The following is a 23,376-nucleotide window of genomic DNA, read 5'->3' on the forward strand; positions in this document are numbered from 1 at the left end:
AACTTGAAATAATAGTTATTTTTAGTAAATAGCATATCATAAATAGCACTAGTATATCCATCTATACTGTATGCTTCATCCATATATACCAGGTATATCTGAATATTTGATATTTGTATATAGCGGGAACTTGCCATCATGAGAGTTGTAAGCAATTTCAGCTGTTTTGCTAAGAATTAGACCACTACTCCAATCCCACATGCCCCCTCACTAAAACCCTGCCTCCAAAAATATTTCAGTCAACCTGATGTCAGTAAATCTGAACCCGTAAAAAGCAGGGAGAATTTTCGGATTGGCTAAAATGCATAGGCCGCTTACCTGACCCTTATTGTAGTCTAGAGGTGTCACATCTACAGGTGTGATTCCTCAGGATATCTAAATCAGTGATATCTTTCAGCTAGTAGAGACAATTTAAAACACGTTCAGAACATTCAAGCCGATGAATTACAATATGTAAAGGATGGCTAAAAAAAAGCATTCTCTCTCCTTTTTGGAACTGTATATTTACTGTTCATTGTCAATTGTGGCACATTATCATACTTTAACTTACATTTAGTATTGCTCCTGACATTGTGAGATAATTGAATCAAATACCCCCTGATAACCTTAAGTAGTATAAATCATCCTACAAATGACAACTTTCTTCTACTTTATAGCACTATATACAATTTTATTGAATTTCAGATCAAATAAAAATCATTTTTTTCTTGCAATAATTACAGAACAGAGCAAAACCTGACACCATAAAGACAAATAAAGCATTCAGCCAAACCACATGCAAGATCATGGTCATCTTTGACATAAATGTGAATTCATAGCAACATACCCATGTGTGGAGCATGTGAAATATGCTTAATAAAATGTGGATCTGGACAGTCAGTAGAACTGTAGAAGATTTCTGACCAACCAATGGAATGTTTAGCTGATCCTGCTGTCGGATATCTAAATCAGTGATATCTTTCAGCTTGTAGAGACAATTTAAAACACGTTCAGAACATTCAAGCCGATGAATTACAATATGTAAAGGATGGCTAAAAAAAAAGCATTCTCTCTCCTTTTTGGAACTGTATATTTACTGTTCATTGTCAATTGTGGCACATTATCATACTTTAACTTACATTTAGTATTGCTCCTGACATTGTGAGATAATTGAATCAAATACCCCCTGATAACCTTAAGTAGTATAAATCATCCTACAAATGACAACTTTCTTCTACTTTATAGCACTATATACAATTTTATTGAATTTCAGATCAAATAAAAATCATTTTTTTCTTGCAATAATTACAGAACAGAGCAAAACCTGACACCATAAAGACAAATAAAGCATTCAGCCAAACCACATGCAAGATCATGGTCATCTTTGACATAAATGTGAATTCATAGCAACATACCCATGTGTGGAGCATGTGAAATATGCTTAATAAAATGTGGATCTGGACAGTCAGTAGAACTGTAGAAGATTTCTGACCAACCAATGGAATGTTTAGCTGATCCTGCTGTCTAGTATTTACCACTGAAATAATGAAGAACGGGCAACAATGAATTTAAACTCCTTCGCCAGAAAATGACTTGCTTTTTTAACCAAAGTTGACCTTTCTCCATTGTCTTTCACTCTTGTTTTCCTACTAGGGGTTTAAATCTGTCATCTGCAGCCCAAGACAAATGGGATATAAACTTTTTTCTTGTTCCCTTGTAAAAAAGGAGCCTATGAGCAACTGCTGTAAAGTCAGTGCAGTTAAGACTGTCATAAAGCCAGTTTACTGTCCTTCTTAGCAACTCTACCAAGCCAAACAGATTTGATTAGTGAATGATAACCAAAAACAAATAATTACTGTTACAATATACAATATTGTACTATCTTTAAAGAATAGTCATGAGGAACATGCAGTGTAATTCAAAAGAGCCAGAGTGGATGCTTATGAGAGAGCACTGACAAAAGGGGGAGGAAAATTAGTGTTGGAAGCATTCTTCTTACTTGAGGCTGTTAAAAAAGAGGCAGCAGAGAGTGGGGCTGGGTCTGATTGCTGCTCTGTGCAGGAAAAACTCAGTCTGTCTTCATGGTGCAGCGATAACCTGGACTCTTTTTTCCTTCCTATTCCCGGTTACTTTGCACACAACAACAGCTCATGTCTTTGATATGGGCATGATGATCTTTCAGCCTTATCGGACTGTCCTGTTTCTGGCTTTATCTGTGGCTTTTTTACAATTTGTGAAATGCCAAGACGACAGTGGTAAGTTGCTGTTTATTCATGAAGCTAATTCTGATGCAAAACCTGAGGCTTTTTGATTTTTGTGTAAGGACTCGTCCTATTATTATTATTGTTATTTTTTAACAAAGAGATTTACATAGGTATACACATATATATCTAAAGATGACTTGAAAGGCTTGAATATAAAGCTGCTTAAATGTAAAGTTAATTGTTGAAAAATTGGAGCTTAATTGGTATTTTATTTTAAAGGATGTTGCACACATCTGCATTAGATTTGGTTGTACTTTTGATCAGCAATGATCTTTAGTTATGCCATAAGTAAAGGATTTGGTTGTACTATTTTCCAGCAAGTATCACTAGTCATGCCATGTGATTACCATGCTGTTCCATGAATAACGGTGATATCACTTGCAGGTTTGTGACATATGAGGATGGGCAAAGGGCACAGTTTACTCTTAACTCTTCAACATGCACCATTAGATTTGTTGTCTACCCACATCAGTATCCTCCTCTCACATCTGCTGAATCCATTTCAACTCTAGCACTGCGCTCACATGACTCTAAAGGAACACATCTTGCATCTTAACGCAGAGCAGATGTGTGAGGATATTATGAGAAAGGCACTGACTCTGAACATGCAGGGGGAAAAAAAACCCCCACCCAGCCGAGAAAACACCTGAGTGCTATTACCTCAGTCATACCCGGGTTAGATCATTTCAAACATGTGACGTATATTTTTCCCTAAATGATGTCACCAGACAAAACAATCATGAGGAGTGTTTTCTCAGGTTCTGTTGATTTTTAATGTTTAGCAGATTTTGATATATGCATATCTGTACAATATGTTTTACATGTGCCTCTTGGATTCAAAGCCTATTGTCGGGGATTTACAGACAGTGCGCCACCTTGTGCTAAATGATCATTACAACAGAAAAAAAAATATTGTAGTATATTCCTTCATAATAGAGCAAAAATAGAAATTATAATATTTCTCCATTGTAAAGAGAGATTTTATTTTTCACGTCAGTCTGTGCACTCTTGGGCTAAGAAGTATTAATGTTTGCTGGTGTTCTTCAGGTAAATTACTTTATAACTTTATTCTCTTTTGGTAGTATTTCTCTTAAACTATGTATTTTGGGTGGTTTTATCACATTATCATTAAATTGCCTGCTAAACTGCATGTTTGCATTTGAATAGGCCCTATAAACAAGTCATAACTAATCTCATTAATATTATAATCAATACATTGTAAGTATAATTAATACATGTTTTGCATAAAAATGTAACTGAAGTCCAAGTGAAGTTGTTCTGTTCTTTGTCAGCTCCATGTGACAAATATTTTTTTAACTGAGCGTTATCACATGGAACAGTTTAAACACCCTTAAACTTTTGGATAATGTGTAATTTTACCTAAACTTGGTTAAACAAATCAACACAAATTACTTCTCACAGTAACGTGAGAAACACTGTAATTTTGTTCTGGCCCAAACAGAAGATCGTCAAGCATTATACCTTTAATTAAAAAATGTTTTGTTATAAGGTTGTGTAGCCTCTGTACTATTCTACTCTATTTTTAAAAATTAATTAGTGGTATTTTGTTTAAAAACTGGTTCCAGTCATTGTTGCCACATAAATTATATTAAAACAAATAGGGTGTTTTCACTTTACAGCTAAATATCCAAATATGTGCATTTGACCAAGTCCACAGCTTATGTGCTGATGGAAAACATGTGCTGCATTTTTGAGCTATGACTTGATTACATGCCTCTTTGGTCCTGAAAGAGGGGGAGAAAGAGAGAGCGAGAAAGGAGGACAAGGAGAAAGAGAGAATCCTATTCTTCCTATGACACCAACCTTTAACTCTATACAGTCCATAGCATCTTTGATCACTGGGTGTCTCTATGGAATAAACAATTGAGAAGATGGATTTTTAATGTTGAGTGTGCTCTTGAGCCCGCTCCATGGGAACTACTTCTAAAGTAAATTATGGCAGTCAGCAAATGCAAGCCCGGGGGATCACTTCCAGATGTTAAACTGGTTGCTTTGGCAGTATTTGTAAAATATTAAAACAAATGTTGGCTAAAACGTGGTTGTGGAGGAAGTCATGTAGCTGATGTAAAGAACACTGTGTCTTCGAACAGCAAAGGCTGGAAGGCAATTGGGGTTGGAAAATTAGAGCAAATGCATAGTAGACATTTTACCACTCTATAGCTCATCAAACGTCTATTGTAAATTTAAGTTGTCATATGCAAACTAAAAAAAACTTCCACTAAAAGTAACCCTCATGTACAGCAGATGTTGTGAAAAACATTCAAATATTCTTTTGGCAGTCTTACAGGATCAGGAAGCAAGGAGGATGAGAAATACGCCAAACATGACTGTGTAGAGAATGCAGAGGTTGGAAGTGGAGAAAATGACGAGAACTCCCCTTGAGATAGTTCATAAGCTTTTTAGTTTTACACAGCTGTTCCTATTGGTGTGGAGATCATCTGGATTTGGCATATATACAATTTTAGTCCTATCTGTTTGTCTGTTAGTGCTACACTAGTCCCCAGAGCATGTCTTGATGGATTAAAGAAGAAGCTTAATTTAGCATGGATTGACCAGATAGAGCAGTGTCAATAGGGTTAATGAATTATTCTTCCAAAAAATGAAAATGGTGTCATCATTTACTCACACTCTTGTCGTTCCAAACCTGTACGACTTCCTTGTTTCTGTGGAACACAAAAGAAGAAATTCTGAATAATTACTTAATAAATACTCCTACAAAACCTCTCCCAAACCCGGAGTCAGTTTATTAAGGAGTTAAATAAATAAATAAATAAATATTGAACAAATGAAAATGACCAAATAATAATTGTAATAACCAAAATAAACAAGTAAATAACTAAATAAAGGAGTGGGGAAGAGAAGAAACAGAAAAAAATGAAGAAAAAAAAATAGTTAGATAAATAAAGACTAAATAAAAAAAGTAAAAGTGAGAACATGAGAACACACTGTGCTTTTCAGCACAAGCAACCATCCTGCACTTCACGCACTCATAACTAGGACATCTGAGTCAGCCCAGTTTATATGGAAACATCTGCACAGTTTATTGAGTCATGAACGCAGTAAGATTAGATTATAATAGTGTGTGAGAAAGACACTGGGATCCTGAGATGCCATGTGGCAGTCACATTTCAGTTTATAAATGCCAGAGATCTATTAGAAAATTACATATTTACTCTTTATTTGTTTGGAATATCCATTGGTTACAAGAGAATAACTGGAGTTTGAAGTAGGCTAGTTCTAATTATAAAAAGCAAGGACTAATGTACCAAATTACTGTTATGGACTGGTACAGTACTTGTTCTATTACTTGCTAAGCCATTTGTACATCCAGTGTACACTAAATTATTTTAAATATTAGGCCATTCGTACCAATTACTTCCTCATGCTATCTTTAAATTCAAGATATGTCTGAACTTTTTACATTAAACTGACATTAAAAATTGTTCATGTATGACATCAACATACGGTAGTATCCTTCAGATAAACTAGCAATTTACTTTATTTAACCAACAGATCAATATTGACAAAACATTTCATATATCAAACTAAAGTAGAAAATGTGATCCAAGCACAGAACTCCACTCTGGCAGGAGCTTAAAGTTTAAAAAACACATTCACGAGAGAGACATTTTTCCACCTTGTAAGTCAGTTCTCTCACACTGGCGTCTCCTCTGGAGATAACGCTGAGTAATGTCTAGGTCTGAGCAATGATATAATTCCCTGCTGTCTCACAATGGTTAGAGCAAATCTACCTCTCCTTACTGACTTTTATTTTAGTAAGCCAATAAGGAGGCTGTTATTGTCTTAAGAATTAGACCAATTTGGAGTAGACGTTAAATCCATGGAATAAAAGAAAAAAATGTATTGTTGTGCCTTTGGATGTCAGAATCAGAATGCATATCATTTTTATAGAATACTGTCGTCAAAGACGCCATTTGAAGCTAAACACAGATGTTTAAATGGACAGACTATGGATGAAACCTGCTTTGATTACCCTACTTTTAAAGCATAAATGTGATTTAAACAATAGGTCTACATAATATTCACATATGCAGTTTATAGGGGACATATTGTATTAGCCCTATACAGTTAAAGCATGAAAACTACTATTTAAACATATAACATTTCACATAACATTTACCTATTTTATCTCACGATTCAGATTTTTTTTCTCGCAAATGCAAATTTATATCTCCTAGTCAATTAAACTCAACAATTGCGAGTTTGTCAATTCTGAGGGGAAAAAAAGCCAGTAGTGTGGGTTTATAAACTCATGATTCTGAGCCGAGGGGAAAAGAGAGAATGACCAGAATTGTGAGATCTAATCTCGGAATTATGAGAAAAATGTCAGAATTTTGAAATATAAACTCGAAATTACCTTTTGTATTATTTTATTCCATGTTTTCCATAGACTGCTGTCATTTTCTGTCACCAGATAGGCTCCGCCCACAAAAACATCATCACTGTTTGCAAACACCGAAATTGTCTATATAGTGGACACTAATTAGTGACGTGACATGTGGCCAAGTATGGTGAACCATACTCGGAATTAGTGCTCTGCATTTAACCCATCCAAAGTGCACACACACAGCGGTGAACACACACCCACCGTGAACACACACCCGGAGCAGTGGGCAGCCATTTATGCTGCGGCGCCCGGGGAGCAGTTGGGGGTTCGGTGCCTTGCTCAAGGGCACCTCAATCGTGGTATTGAAGGTGGAGAGAGCGCTGTGCATTCACTCCCCCCACCTACAATCCCTGCCGGTACGAGACCCCACGACTTCCCCCTTAATTCTTTAATTAAGAATTAAGTATGAATAGGTACAGTAGATTACCAGTTAAATTATTAGGAGCATTGAAATTACCCTGATGATAATCACTTAGATCAGGACCAGTGTTCTCACAAAACACTGCAGTCAAACCAGCTGCTGATGACTAATCAGGCATTCCAAACCTCTAAAGAGAAGAACCGTATAACCCTGGAAATCAGCCGAATCATGAAAAAGAGATACAGTATTGACTCTCTCATCTATTTCTCATCTAATCAATGATGATTGTTTGCTATTTGATCATTTGAGTTTGGAAATATTCACTTAGTCCCTCTTTTTGTTTTAGTTTTTTCATTTGTAAAGCCAGACAAGTAAAGTCAATTTTCATAATGGAGTACGTTAGAACACTGGTCAGGAACTGTATCTCACTATTATTTGTTTGATATTATTGCACATGCAGGATGAATTTGCGATACATTTTCAAGTACATATGTTAAAGCTCTATATTACACAGCCAACCAGTCAGTAAGATTTATAACCTTTGGAAGAACTGACCTTTAAGTTGACCTTTCGGCCATGCTAAACGTAATGCTTTAAGAAGATATAAACTTAAAAGGTTTTCTCAGAACAAAAAGGATGTTTTCTAGGGGAGCAGACTTAAGTCTTTCTTTCAAAAGAGTAAGATCATGTCCATTACAACTGATTTAAAAGGGTCATTTGATGCGATTTAAATTTTTCCTTTCTCTTTGGAGTGTTACAAGCTCTTGCTGCATAAAGAAGATCTGTAAAGTTGCAAAGACTAAAGTCTCAAATCCAAAGAGATATTCTTTATAAAAGTAAAGAATCAGCCACACCTACCTAAAACGGCTCATTCTAACACGCCCCCACATATCTACGTCACGATGTGGGAAGATTTGCATAACACCGCCCAAATGTTCACGCAAAGAAAGAAGGCGTAACTTTTATTCTCGCTGTAGTATTGTTGTTGCCGCCGCCGCCATGTCGTGAAGGCACTGTGGGATTCGTTGTGAAAGCGAAACTACTTTGTTTGGCCTTCCAAAAGCGGACGATATCGTCATGTCTGGAGCTGATCTGTGCTGGTCGCTGAGGAAATACATCAACTTTGCGCTGTGGATCGCCGGATCGGCTTTCACCGTGGACGAAGCGGAGTCCAGCCCGGGGTCGTCACATGTGGTTGCTGCAAGCCCTCCGGACGCTCCTTCGTCGAATCCGCCGGCAGCGCCGGTCTCAAGCCCACCGGCCTCCGCTCACTCTAGCCCTCCGGCCGTTCCTCACTCTAGCCCCTGGCCTCTGCTCACTCTAGGCCGCCATGTGTGACGCTGTGTTTCGTTGTGAAAGCGAAACTACTTTATTTGGTCTTCCAAAAGAGGACACGACTAGAAATCAGTGGTTAAGTTGTATTTACAACACTGTTCCAGAACAGTTCAACCCAAATATTCAGATGTGTGCAGCACATTTTATGGAGGACTGTTTCCTGATCATGGGAGAGTAGACTACAATGCCGGCTGTTCTGACTCACAGACTGTAAGTACGTTTTTTATATTTAACCATTTAAACGCGAGTTTTGGGCAGTGTAGAGTAGGGCTTGTTGTTTGTAATTTATTCGATCACAAATGCAGACATAGTTTTATGTTTATGCAGCGCGATGCAACGCAACGCGTAAAAAGACAGTATAAGTCATAATAATCCATAATTATGTACCCACTGGATGCAACGAATTATAATGGGTTTTCATGTTTTTGAATCATCGCTCCGGCCTGACAGGGCATCATCACAGTATGGTGAGGGGCGTAACATTTCCGCTTGAGGTATTCGGCCAATCATAACGCACTGGATAGCTGGCCAATCACAGCACACCTCGCTTTTCAGACCGAAGAGCTTTGTAAAAATCGACGCGTTTTAGAAAGGCGGGGCATAGAGGAGAAACAATGATGTACAGTATGTGGAAAATTATGTGTTTTTTTTAACCTTAAACCACATAAACATATTTCATTACACCAAATTCACAAAATAATGTTATTTTTAGCAACATCGTATATGACCCCTTTAAAGTATCTAAAACAGGCATATGTGGATTTATTCATTACATCTAAAGTGAGTGATTGTTTGGTCCTCGATTTTATCCCCAAAGAAAAATTTTAAAACAAAATCCTATTGAAAAATGCGTTCCAGTCTATTTACAGTTGCTGTTAATGACAAAAGTTGAAGCTGATGGTTGACGTTGTAAGTTAATGAACGATAGAAAAAGACAAAAAGGCAAGAGAATGATCCGAGATGTACCACAGTGTGGGGTCACACAGAGTAAATGTTTATAGAAATCCTCTCCGCTGATGCCTCAAGGTTCTCCATCTAAAACAGTGTAACATAAGCTAGAATCATGACAGACCAGCTGTGGAAGCTCTGCAAGCTCTCACAACATCCAAACAAAGCAAAGAGGAGGAAACATGCTACAAAGAGAAACATAAGAGAGGGATGTTTCCAGTCCCTGGAAAGAGTGAGTAGGGTTGTTCCTCACAGGATGCAGATATATATTTATATATATATATATATATATAGTTACGTTATATGAATCATTGACTTTTTATAACAAATTGAAATTTAAGTTACGTTTTAGCTCAAGATGTTTTCCTCCTGAATATCCATGAAAGGAGGTCGGGAAAGCAATGGACTTATGTCAGGTCATGAGATTTTGTTGATTTTATAGCCAAGAATGTGACTGGTAATGAGCTGCATAAATTAAATATCTTGCCTGACATTCACACAGAGAAGCATTTACCCTTCAACGTCTGAACGTATATTACGTTTGTATAAAAGTGCAGGAGTTCAAGTTGTGTAAATATAAAAAAGCAAGCTAACAGGGACGCGGGAAGTAGGGGTGCTGAGGGGGCTGCAGCACCCCCTGTTTTCACATGGTTGCAAATGCAACGCCAGGTTTGTTCATTTAAATGTATTCAGTTTGATCATTTAATAATTTATTTGTAATGATCTCTGAAATGTAAATTGTACGTGGGCTATAATAAACCCATGTTTATCATTATAAACATGATTCATTTTACTTGTGTTGTTTTCTATATGGGATGATTAGCCTAATCCTCATGAACACGTGACGCTAGCCCCCCCCAACACGGACACACACAACACCCCCAACCGAAAGCATCTTCCCGCGCCCCTGCAAGCTAATGAATCCTGGAAGATCACTTTGTTATGGATAGACAGCTGTCTAGGCCGCAACCATGATAAACAGAATTATAAAAATAACATTTAAAGTTTAAACTGTTTAAAGAGATCTTGGAAGAACATGTGAATGGGGGAGGAAACACGCACATAAAAAAAAGCATTAAGCATGCCTTTGAAGTTTTTATCTAAATAACAAAATCCGCCAAGTGAAAGCTTTAAAAAAAAAAAAAAAAAAAAAAAAAAAAAATTTTAAAAAAAGACTTGTAGATAATGTGCACATTGAAGATGCTGATGAAATGTATTTTTGGAAATTTAATTAATCTAGGAAAACTTATTTTAAGATGGTTTTCAATAGCTTTTAGCATTAGAAAATGTAGTTACGAAAGAATACATCTAATTTGAAATGGTGTTAATCAAGCCTAATCAAGCATCCAACTATAGATTAAAATTATATATGTATATATATATATTAAAATATGTTTATTAAGAACTGGTGGTAAGAGATTTAGAGCAGTGTGATGTGGCAATGAAATTATGCAGTCTCAAAAAAACAAAAAAAACAGTAACACTTTATAATAACGTTCAGTTGTAAGTCATTTATAATTGATTAGTTAATGATGAACTAATCATTTACAAAACATTCATAAGTGATGTGCTAACAATTTGTGTGTTTTGTTCATTCATTTACAAGTGATTAGATGATGATTAACTAATCATTTACAAAACATTCATAAGTGATGTGCTAACAATTTGTGTGTTTTGTTCATTCATTTACAAGTGATTAGATGATGATTAACTAATCATTTACAAAACATTCATAAGTGATGTGCTAACAATTTGTGTGTTTTGTTCATTCATTTACAAGTGATTAGATGATGATTAACTAATCATTTACAAAACATTCATAAGTGATGTGCTAACAATTTGTGTGTTTTGTTCATTCATTTACAAGTGATTAGATGATGATTAACTAATCATTTACAAAACATGACTATACATTCACAAATGATTATTAAGTAATATGCTAACGATTTACAAATCTCGTAAATTATCTTAAAAAATAAAAACAGATCCTTAGTAAAAGGTTAATACACTGAAAAAAATGATACACACTTTTTTTAAGGTAAGTGGTTGCAAACAATATATTTTAGCTACATTTAAATAAAAAAATGTTGAAAGTTAGTCAACTAAATTTGTTTATTTAAATGTAGCTAAAATAAATTGATTGCAACCACTTATCTTAAAAAGAAATTAGTGAATTCAATATTACTAGTTAATATATTATTCACTTATAAATCATTGAAATGTCAACATTGTACTAATATTGCACAGCGTTATAAATAATCCATGTATCAGAAAATAAATCTGTCTACACCCTCACCAGTCAGACCTTACATAACAGTACACACTACAAAGTATTCAAAACCTGTTGTGTAAATGCATGAATAAATCATTTACAAAGCTTTCTGCATCCCCTAATTTAAAGTGTAAACTACTCATCAGTTGTAAATGTTTTACAAACCTGCCGGTTACAGGTTGTGTGTGTGTACTCACTTGGGTGAAAGATCTACGAATGATGAGTAATAGTTCTGTTTTGTAAATGATTAGTTCGTCATTAACTAATCACTTATAAATGCCTTACAACTGAATGCTATTTTAAAGTGTTACCAAAAAACCTTTCTGGGCCAAGTCCCTCACTGCGCGCACATCATTGAAAGCAAAAAAAAAAGGGACATGTCCAAACCAAAGGAAAACATGTTTCCTTGTACAAACTAGGTTGTTCTCCCTAGACTGAAATCAGTGTGACTCTTCATTTGAAGATCTTCATTTGTATCTTAGCAAAGGGTAGCCGCAAGGACACTGAAGAGTGTCAAGACTTGAATAATCATAGGTTTCACAATCACTTTGAGGTCTATTGGTCTTGAGTGACAGTCTGAATTACAATGTGGACATCCCATTTTCACACAGATTCTTCTTCAAAAAGAGGGAGTTGTGTGTGAACTGTGGAGAACTCTATCAGTTAATTACAAGAGAGGTCAGAGGTCTGTGAGACACATGATTTATTTGTGTCCTTGGCTTTTAAAAAGCAAGACTGGAGCCCCTTTTAACGTTTCCCTGGAGTTTGAATGCAGCTTATCTTGTTTAACTGTAAAAACAGATGCTTCCTTTATGAAAAAAATAAATAAAAAAAATAATTTTCCTAAATAAGTGTGATTCCTGGACATCAGCATTCAGCAATAAAGTTCTCAAAATCAGGATATAATCAAAAGAGAATTTCACATTGTTTGACGTTCAGATGAAAACCTTACATTTATTGAATTACAGACTACTCTCTCACACACAAACACATACTTGGTGTTGGAAAGACAGACTCAGATGAGTCACTGTTTCCATAAGGTCATTTTCTAACCCATAGGGCCTTGTTCCAAAAACAAAGTCCCTGAACACAGCAAGTTATGAGTATTTCCACATAAACCAAAGGAAAATACATGTGATTTATATTACAGTTAATCTCCCACAATGCAGCATCTTGCTGGAGATGTAAATTGTAAAGAAGAAGCTGCCCATTGTTATCCTAGACCGTGCCTACGGAAGTCTGAGCATTTGGGAGGGAAACACAGACTTTAGCTGACATGGAGTAATGCTGAGCATGTTCAGTGCGGTCAGGTCAGGCCAGACTAGAAGACTGGTGGAAAATGTACGTCAGAAGTCCACAAAGGACCATGCTTTTGCTATCCTCATCACTAGGGGATTTTAACCGTTGCTGTAGAAAGCACAGAGTCTGCAATGAATTAGCTAACTGAGGGAAAGAGTGAGCATTCTCTTTCATGAGTTTTCATGGGTGGCTTGTGAACGCTATTTCCCCTCCCATAAATTTATAATGACTCATCTATTATTCACAAGGGAACAGACAGTTCCAGCTGTATTGTCTAAAGTTCTGACCATTGATCCATTTTATTATCCTACATGTGAATTCTACCTGGATTACATCTGTTTTTGCATGTGTTGTAGTTTCATTTGTTTTCTGTAAATTGCTGCGAATACCATGGACTGTGGAATATGAAAGCGTTCTCTCTCTCTCTTTTAAATATCGCTAGTATATGCTACTGTAACAATTTTCACCAACAGCACGAATGAGAGTATAACATTGCTTTTATGCAAACACAAGTTTCAAGTTTCAGTTTATTTATATAGTGAAGTGAAGTGACATGTGGCGAAGTATGGTGACCCATACTAGGAATTAGTGCTCTGCATTTACCCATCCAAAGTGCACAGCAGTGAACACACACACACCGTGAACACACACCCGGAGCAGTGGGCAGCCATTTATGCTGCGGCGCCCGGGGAGCAGTTGGGGGTTCGGTGCCTTGCTCAAGGTGGGAGAGAGCACTGTACATTCACTCCCCCCACCTACAATCCCTGCCGGTACGAGACTCGAACCCACAACCTTTGGGTTATGAGTCCGACTCTCTAACCATTAGGCCACGACTTTCCCCCACGACTTTAGCACGTATAAAACAGCCACACGGCTGACCAAAGTGCTGTACAGAAATTCAAAATAGTATAAAGAATATAAAAATCTGCACAGCTACACAATTAAACAGGGTCTCGCCTTAACAATAAAATAAGTAAATATATTAATAACACAAGAGAAACGAAGTATAAACCCATAAAAGACTACGCAAAGACCATCATAGAAAATTATTTGTAAGCCAAACAAAACAGATATGTTTTTAGAAGAGATTTAGAAGTGGACAGAGAAGGGGCAAGTCTAATTTCTAAAGGGAGGCTATTCCACATCCGCGGCCCAACCACTGAAAAAGCACGATCCCCTCTACGTTTGAGTCTGGATTGTGGGACTAGAAGAAGATTCTGATCACTGGATCTTAAGCGTCTGGATGGAGTATATGGGTATAGTAATTCAGATAAATAAATAGGGGCTAGATTTTGCGGCTATTATGAAGGAATCTGGCAGCAGCATTTTGAACTAGTTGAAGGCGATCGATTGATGACTTAGAACTACCACAGTATAGTGAGTTGCAGTAGTCTAAGCGTGAGGTGATAAAAGCATGAATAGCCATCTCTAAAGATTTATGATTTAAGAAAGGGTTGATTTTTGATAACAGGCGAAGTTGATAAAAACTAGAACCTATTACAGAGGAGATATGTTTATCAAGGTTTAAGGACTCATCTAACAAAACTCCCAGGTTCCGTACACGTGAAGATCTAAACACTGATAAACTACCCAGATCTAAGCTGGTTGCCTGAGAATTATCAGAGGGCCAAAAAACAATCACCTCAGTCTTATCTTCATTTAAGGGTAGAACATTTTTGGCTAGCCAAAATTTTACTTCATCTAAGCATTTTATTAAAGAAGTAAAAGCAGAGGGAACACATTTATAAGATGTGCAAGTTGACATGCATTTCAGATCAAAATTGGCCAGCTTGGGGGGAAAAAAATAAAATAAAAAAGGCCAAAGCATGGAAATGTGCATCATGCAATATTTAAACTGGAACATGACTGCAAAATCAATTCCCCTCCCATGTTCAATGCATTCAGTAGCTAATTATTCTGCTTAAGCCCTACTCCGGGTTTTCCTGCTTCCCGTTTGTTCATCACTCTCTAGTAAGAGAAACTCCATTCGGAACAAACCTACAGGAAAACATTTGTCCAAATTCCAGAAATCCTGTTCCTTGCTTGTGCAAAAAAAATGAAAAACATAAAAATAAATAAATAAATAAAGAGTAGGCTACTAAATATTAGCAATCCGGGAAAACTGTTGTAAGCTGCATATAAACTAGCATGTTTGCTGGTGTGTTCTCCAAGTTCGTCAGCAGCCATGTGTTCAGGAAAAGATCTCTCTTTTCTTTGGCATCTTTCCCTGACACATTATATTAATTCCCTCAGGTCAAAAAGCTATCAACATTTTACAATCAACACCCTCCTAATGCATCCGTTTAATTCGTTTATGCTATATTTATTCATTAGCTTGAACGCTCTGAATTTAATGGTCGTATCTCCCTGTTAGCTATTAGTCACATTTGATCTGCATCCCAGAATCAATATGTGTTGAACATTTTTTATGAGCACAGTGCAAAAACCGATATGAGCAGCCACATTTCAGATCTTTACCTGCTGCTCTGTTGCCCTTTACTTGCTTTGTCGCTAGTATTACAACGTATTAAACTTTCTCAAATAGTGGGGTACAAAAACATCCTTCTCAGGGTAAAGATTTCAGGTGAGAACAAAACCCGAAAGGTTTCATTGAAGGCAGCCGGATAAACTCAGGGGTGCCACCTGGTGTACTGGTACTACAGCAGCAAACCGTACTGCTGAACATGAACATTTGCCACAGCTGTTCATTATTCTCCAAAGTTCTTGTACTTCATAGCTTGAAAAGGAAATAGTTTATTTTAAACAGTTTAACTTTATTTTAATGACGGACTGAAATGCACATTGCAGTAGAGGTCTGTTGGAAACAATATGTAGCCTATGAATCAGACTTCCTGGAGAGCATTAGCTCATGTCTTCCCACCAGAGCCTTTCCAAAAGGCAAGGGATCACCTTTTCCAGTAATTCTCAGCCACTTTCTCAGGGTATACCAGCGCTTTTACACATCTATCTGGCCTTTTGGACTAGTTGCAAGGCATGACACACATAATCAGGTGATTCCATGAGTGCTAGCTTTTTCCATTTTTAAAAGTAAATTTCCATTTTGAAAAGTAAGATTTTAAAATTTGCATCAAATAAAGAATAATATATGAAGAAAAATGAAAAAGTCTGACTTTCAATGTGCATATTTAACAATGGGAATAGACCAAATAGCATGAAAGAAGAGAGGGGAGAAACATCACAAAATTGTTCATCACAAAAAAAAAACTTAAAGGGGTGGTTGATCAGCTTTTTTTTTCGAAGGCTTGATTGTGTTTATAGGGTGCAGTGTAATGTGTTCATGCTTCGTTTTTTTTTAAACATTATTTTTTACATATTTTACCTTTATTCAACACCGCTGTTTCCATTCTCGTCAAAGCGGTCTGTTGAGCTCCTGGTTCTATGAAGCCCCTCCCTCAGAAATACGCAATTGGGCTCAGATTGGTTAGCTGGCCCAGTGTGTTGTAATTCGTAATTCGGCTAGTGCATGTTGTCCGGAAACGTCATGCCAGGTAGTTGCATGTTCCTGGGGGCAGGGTTTATGTAAACATCGGGGTTAGTGATGTCACAAACCCAGGAAGAAGCTCGTTGTAGTCCTTAAACAGCGATTACTTTAAAAGAAAATATCTCCCTTTGTGTTGAACTTTGAGCGTCTTAACTTTGCAGACGTTGTTTATGTTCTTACAGCAACATTACACACAAACTAAAGTTTAAAAAGTGAAATCATAATCCACCACCCCTTTAAATTTTGTTATTCTGTTTAACATTAAAGAAGATATTTTGAAGACTGTGGGTTACCAAATAGTTGCTGGTCCCCATTAACTTCCGTTATATGGGGGGAAAATATATAGACCTATTACGGAAGTCAGTGGGGACCAGAAACTTAATATAACTTTACATACAAAGTTACTGTATTTTATTGATGCATTTAGAAAAATACCTATAATAATACATGTTCAAATTAATTAAAGTCATTGTTTACACATGTTCATGAGAATCACAAAAAGTATTTTTTTCATGCAATGATCTAATCACAACCAACAGCACACACACACACACACACACAAAGAGAGAGAGTGTAACTATATATGACAGATTTTTATTAACAAAGAATTTTTTATAAAAATGTGTGTGTAAATGATATTTATATTGTATTTACCTTTTTTGCCCATAGAGGATGAGTTGAGCTGTACAGAGAACGGACAGGTGTACACAAACAGAGACATCTGGAAACCTGAACCATGCAGGATCTGTGTTTGTGACAGCGGAACCATCTTGTGCGATGAGGTGCAATGTGATGAAGTGTCTAACTGTGCAAAGGTAGTAATCCCACAAGGAGAGTGCTGTCCTATTTGCCAGAGTGACACAACACACAGCAGTGGCAATGGCAGACCGGGTGAGGATGCGCACCACACAAACCTTCAAAAGAAATTTGTATTCATTTAGCATCTACATGCAAATCTTTAGTGTTTAGAAATTTTAGAATGGATAAAAATGTCTGTTTCTTTTTTCTTGTCAGCGGGCAGAATTGCCAAGGTATGCTATAAAGTTAAATAAATAAATAAATTTGTCTGTCCAGTATTTTCTATTTTGAGTTTTACTCTTCTTGATTTCAGGGTCAGAAAGGAGAACCTGGAGATGTCCCAACTGTATGTTTGAATGAACATTTATCTTACATGAACATGAGGATGGATATATAATAATATTTGTACAGTTTGAAAATAATACAAAAATTTTATCTTGATTATAGGTTATTGGAATAAGAGGTCGTCCCGGACCAATGGTAAGATTTCTTTCATTTACTTATATAGGGTCCTGATCAATATAAATAAATAGATCAATCAAATGGATCCAATTATACAACTGAACATGTGATAAAATAAGTGCTTCAGTGTTTTCATGCTGTGCTTTGTGCAGTTAATCAATCACATATAGCTACAGTATCTAGCAGATTATTTGATATATATTTTCTGATGTCTGGACACTAGATGGGGACAGAGCACAGCTCAGTTTATTTGCCTTAAGCTGGTTTGGTCTTCATTTGAACTTTTCATGTAGCCTTGCTAATAAATTATTTTGAAACTTTATACACTGGCAAAAATTCATCCAGTCTTCTTGAAATCAGAAGTTATATGTGACAACTATGACAACAACTTTCACAGACTATAGTGCTATCAATTCTGTTTTTATTTACTTTATGTAATTTTATGCTTATTATACAGGGGCCTCCAGGAGCTGCAGGGTACAGAGGAGACAGCGGATCCAAAGGTCGACCTGTAAGAAACAGCAAATTAATTTCAAAATGTGTTCAAAATATTATTGCAATATTATGTTATTTTAGCCTGATTTTAATGTCTATTGTAGGGTCTCAGGGGTCCCCAAGGATATGACGGAGAGCCTGGTATTCCAGGACAGCCAGGAGAGCCAGGGCCCCCAGGACATACCCCAGGAGTGAGTTTATAGTTTGTAGCTTCATTAATCATCACAGGCCAGTTGAAAGCAGGACTGCAAGACAGAATATATAAAAAAACACAACAGTTACAATATATAGATATAGTTAATAATTAATAAAGCCCCATGTCCTCTCTTACTTAGGGTGAGTTGTCTTCACATATGGCTGGAGGATTTGCTGACAAAACAGGAGCCCAGCATGCCATGATGCCTGGAGTTCGGGTAAGTGGAAATTCTGTCAAATAAACAAAACTATATATCATATAAACCACACACTTATGAGGAACATTACAAGAAATGTATCATACTCGCATCACTGCAATGCTGTGTTAAAATAATACGCTGGAGTAGTACCGAATGAGACAATTGCATCATTTGATTTGTGTGCTGTGTTGTGCTCAAAAAGTGCTGTTTCATAAGCACTCTGTGATTATTCTAGTAACAAAGCTATTTTTCAATAGGGGGAGGCAGGAACAAGGGGACCGCCTGGGCCAAATGGAGCACCAGTAAGTATTTATTTGATAAGAAATCTTTGTTACACATTTCAGGTCAAAAGAATATGGCTTCCAGCAGTAGCATGTTTTTCAATTTCCTTTAGGGGGCGTCAGGACCACAGGGACCTCCTGGTGATGTAGGAGAGCCAGGGCCAATGGTGAGGGAACATGATTAATTGTCTACTGCCTGTGAAGACTTCATAAAAGACTTCACAACACTCTTTATTTCAAAGCAAACATCAGCCAGGATAAACTCAAAAAGTACTAGATGTTTGCATATCGCAGACAATTTTCATGGCTCATTTGTTAAAGGGAACCACAACTTTGGCTGCTCGCATTATCAAAGAAAATAAATAGTTGTAGTGGTTTTATAAGTGAAAGTGAAATGACGTGACATACTGTATACTGTAGCCAAGTATGGTGTCCCATACATGGAATTTGTGCTCTGCATTAAACTCATCCAAGTGCATACACACAACCCCTGAGCAGTGGGCAGCTATTCTTTTGCACCCGGGGAGCAGTTTGGGGTTTGGTGCCTTGCTCAAGGGTCTCACCTCAGTCGTGGTATTGAAGGTAGAAGAGAGCGCTGGTCATTTACTCCCCCCACCTCAGTACCCTGCCGGTACTGAGACTCGAACCCATGACCTTTGGGTTAAAAGTCAGTTTCTCTAACCATTGCTCATTGTTAATTAATGTTATTTAATGCATTAACTAATGGTAACAAATTAGACCTTATTGTAAAGTTTTACCAGCAAACCTTTCTTCTGATCACAAAACCAAATGATTTTTGCAACTTTTTGCAAATGATATGTTACATATCCTTATACTAAAAAAAGCTTGAACATTATGAGGCACTGAAGACAGCAGGATCTATTCTTAGCATTTTTTTCTAACTTAAGTGACTGATTAGACAGGTTTTTATTGTTTAAGAGTTAAATATACTTTAAGAGTGTGCACCAATTATGAGGTAATGAGATGACTAATAGCTGAATTACCCCTTTCAATGCTGCAGATTCAGCCTTTCTAATAAATTCCATGATCATACTACTTAAGTCACAAAAATGATTCTGGTTGTAATGCATTGTTTTGTTACTAAATGAGCACTCCATGTGTACAATGTATCATTGTTTTTATGTTTAATCATCTTTTAGTAATGACTGTTCTGCATTGTATAGGGTGGTGCTGGCCAGAGAGGACCAGAGGGTCCTTTAGGGAAGCCTGGTGAAGATGTGAGTACTCTATGCTGTACTGATTCACGAGAATCCTCACAGCAATGTGGAAAAATTAAACAGGATCTGAAACTGATTTTTATTTTTTTGTCACAGGGAGAAGCAGGGACTTCAGGAAGTTCAGGAGAAATGGGATTTCCAGGATCTTCTGTAATAATTGCCATTATTTATTAGCAGCTTTTATCATTGGATGGCATTGTTTGCATTTAGTTTTATGTTTGAATAACTTCTATACTCAGGGAGCAAGAGGATTTCCAGGGACGCCAGGGCCACCAGGCTTAAAGGGCCTCAGAGTGAGTAAATTCTTAGTCTCTAGGCCTCATTTAAGATTTACACGTTTTGCTTTTTTTTTTTTCATTGAAATGTGGTTGCGCTTTAAAAAAGTTACTAACAATGAATAAGAAATAATATACAAATCTGGAGGTCACTAGTCAAATAAGCTAATTTGTGACATTGACCATGTGAACTCGTTTTGCAATAAATGACAAGAATACAAAGTAGAAGCATTGTTAGTAGTCTCAGATTTTTTGAACCTTGCTGTTTTATATGCTCTCTCTCAATGTTATGTCCCACTTTTGTCAAGTGTGAGAATTTCATTCTCTTGGTCTGGGGATCTTTTCGAGGTGCTATTTTCCTCTTACTGAGTGCATTTCAATTTTCAAAGCATCATTGTTTTGGAATTACTTACAGATCATCCACCAGGCCACCAGTTTTGTCTTGAATTCATCACAATACATCATATGAAATACCTGTAAGCTATGTCAGACTTCACTCACAAAATATGAAAAAAACTAAATATACAATCATCATGTTCGACAATAAGTAATTGCAGCTTATTTTGCACAAGCACCAACCAACTATTCAGCACAAAGTTCCCTTGGTTGAAAAGACAATTCATATGAATACTAGAATAGAATGCAGAATTTACAAAGAATGATTTTGAAGTTACCAGTGCAAAATTATATTCCTATTGTCAGTGTTGGGAAGGTTACTTTGGAAATGTAATAGGTTACAGATTACAAGTTACCCTATTTAAAATGCAATAAATAGTGTAACTATTTCAATTACTTTGTTAAAGTAATGTAACTGATTACATTTGATTACTTTTTGAATACTTTTCTAAATTTCTAATGAACGTTTTCAACTGTTAATCGTTTTCAAACATTTAAACCAGGCAGGGTTAACCCTACAGTACTACTCAACACTGATTACTGTCAGACTTTCAAAATCCTTGAATTAAGATTATAAACATTTATTTTGATAGCACAGCCACCACAAAACCAGACTTTAGCACATCTTTTTACTTTGAGATTGTTCTGAGGTTAAATACAGATTTAAAATCATAACAAGATATAGTTTAATAGCTATGATACTGTTTTTTAAATCAAATCTTTGCATAGAAAATATGTCAGGAAACACTGCCATCTAACAATGCCTTGGAAAAAACAGTTCTAAAAAAAATCTAAAAAAAAAAAAAGCATATACATCAACCCAAATAGAAAATAGAACAGTTATCGAATAAGTGTGTGTCCTATTCTGTGTCCTAAACTCCTGAAACATTGATGTCTCATATTTTAGAGCTGTCAATGCATTTTGGGAAATAAATCAATTAAATATGTCTGTGTGTGTGTGTGCGTGTGAAAATATTCAGATGTAACCCTCTTTGTAATCATTAACCTTTTCATAAGTAACTATAATTTATTTACAATTTTTTTTCTCAGTAACTGTAACAGATTACAATCACATTTATTTTGTAATTAAATCTAAAAAAATAAAAAGCATATACATCAACCCAAATAGAAAATAGAACAGTTATCGAATAAGTGTGTGTCCTATTCTGTGTCCTAAACTCCTGAAACATTGATGTCTCATATTTTAGAGCTGTCAATGCATTTTGGGAAATAAATCAATTAAATATGTCTGTGTGTGTGTGTGCGTGTGAAAATATTCAGATGTAACCCTCTTTGTAATCATTAACCTTTTCATAAGTAACTATAATTTATTTACAATTTTTTTTCTCAGTAACTGTAACAGATTACAATCACATTTATTTTGTAATTAAATTACGCAACTCCGTTACATGTGAGTAGTTACTCCCCAGCACTGCCTATTGTTACTTTTAGGTTTCTAGTTGGAGTCTAACAAAATAATAATCCTGCTATGTCCTTTCATAATTCAGGGGCACCAAGGTCTAGCTGGACTTAAAGGAGAACGTGGAGCTGTGGGATCAAAGGTTTACCTTATGCAATTTTACTTCATTATTAAGTAGCCACTCACTATAAACCCTAACAGTTAATATTGACAAAGCTTTAAAAGAGCTGTAGGGCTTCATATTTGTCTATTTATAAATACACACAAATATTAAATATGATTGTATTAAACATTTCATGTTTCTAAGTACATTTTCATCATATATTATTTATTATTTTAGGGTGAATCTGGTGGACCTGGTGCAATGGGTGCCCCTGGTCCTATGGTAAGAAGACCACATCCCAATACATTGCAAACTTCAAGTAAAGTTGAATTACTGATGTGAATCCAGTAAATAAAAACAGACATTCTTCATTCTTACACTGCCACAAACGCTTCTAGCCTTATTTCCAATAAAATTAAAATGTCCTGTTGCTAAATGCAGGGAACCAGGGGAATGCCAGGAGAAAGAGGACGCCCAGGCCCAAGTGGCACAACGGTGAGAGCAAAAACATTAATAAGTGATAGCACCTTTCCGATAACTTTAATAAGAGCTTTTGAGTATAATAAGAGTAGCGTTATTATTATTATTGGTTATATTTTTCTTTTGTATTTCAGGGTATGCGTGGTGCTCAAGGAAATGTTGGAAAACCAGGTCCAATGGTAAGAGATTTTAATGAACCAAAGGCTAATATGTGACAAACCAAGCAGCTACAAGCCTCATGATGCTAATCTCTAATGGTTTAATTGTTTAAGGGTCCTTTGGGAATTAATGGTGCCTCAGGGTATCCTGGAGCCCCAGGCATGAAGGTTGGTAATGATAGCAAGGACCTAGGGCCTATACATATGTTTTGTATCATTTTTACATATATAGCTATTAATCCTATATATTGTAATAGTTCAGTTGAATTTTAATACTACCTTAAAACATTGTTAAATCTAGTATTTAAAAGAAATATAATTGCTATACAGGGTCAACCAGGACCTACAGGTGTGAGGGGACCAGAGGGGCCACAGGGACAAAGAGGAGAGACAGGACATCTAGGCAGATCTGGACCACCGGGACAACAAGTATGTTTGTGATTGTCAATTTGTAGTACATGATCACAGATCCAAAGTCAATTTATT

General features: G+C 36.3%; 1 protein-coding gene across 2 annotated transcripts in view; it reads left to right on the plus strand.

Annotated features, from left to right (window-relative positions):
• The first annotated feature begins 1,969 nt into the window (after positions 1–1,969).
• LOC107584152 (collagen alpha-2(V) chain-like) overlaps positions 1,970–23,376 on the plus strand; it is a 32,321-nt gene continuing 10,914 nt past the window's right edge. For both annotated transcript variants that reach the window (XM_016270630.1, XM_016270631.1), the window contains exons 1-19: positions 1,970–2,234; positions 17,059–17,280; positions 17,404–17,420; positions 17,501–17,533; positions 17,635–17,667; positions 18,107–18,160; positions 18,249–18,335; positions 18,480–18,557; positions 18,797–18,841; positions 18,934–18,987; positions 20,005–20,058; positions 20,155–20,208; positions 20,298–20,351; positions 22,238–22,291; positions 22,490–22,534; positions 22,694–22,747; positions 22,867–22,911; positions 23,005–23,058; positions 23,221–23,319. In XM_016270630.1, the coding sequence (XP_016126116.1) occupies positions 2,141–2,234; positions 17,059–17,280; positions 17,404–17,420; positions 17,501–17,533; positions 17,635–17,667; positions 18,107–18,160; positions 18,249–18,335; positions 18,480–18,557; positions 18,797–18,841; positions 18,934–18,987; positions 20,005–20,058; positions 20,155–20,208; positions 20,298–20,351; positions 22,238–22,291; positions 22,490–22,534; positions 22,694–22,747; positions 22,867–22,911; positions 23,005–23,058; positions 23,221–23,319 (1,230 nt within the window). In that variant the 5' untranslated portion in view covers positions 1,970–2,140. The remainder of the gene's footprint in view (positions 2,235–17,058; positions 17,281–17,403; positions 17,421–17,500; positions 17,534–17,634; positions 17,668–18,106; positions 18,161–18,248; positions 18,336–18,479; positions 18,558–18,796; positions 18,842–18,933; positions 18,988–20,004; positions 20,059–20,154; positions 20,209–20,297; positions 20,352–22,237; positions 22,292–22,489; positions 22,535–22,693; positions 22,748–22,866; positions 22,912–23,004; positions 23,059–23,220; positions 23,320–23,376) is intronic.

Source organism: Sinocyclocheilus grahami, unplaced genomic scaffold (genome assembly GCF_001515645.1).
Source record: "Sinocyclocheilus grahami isolate Dianchi unplaced genomic scaffold, SAMN03320097.WGS_v1.1 scaffold57.1, whole genome shotgun sequence".
NCBI classification, from domain to species: domain Eukaryota; kingdom Metazoa; phylum Chordata; class Actinopteri; order Cypriniformes; family Cyprinidae; genus Sinocyclocheilus; species Sinocyclocheilus grahami.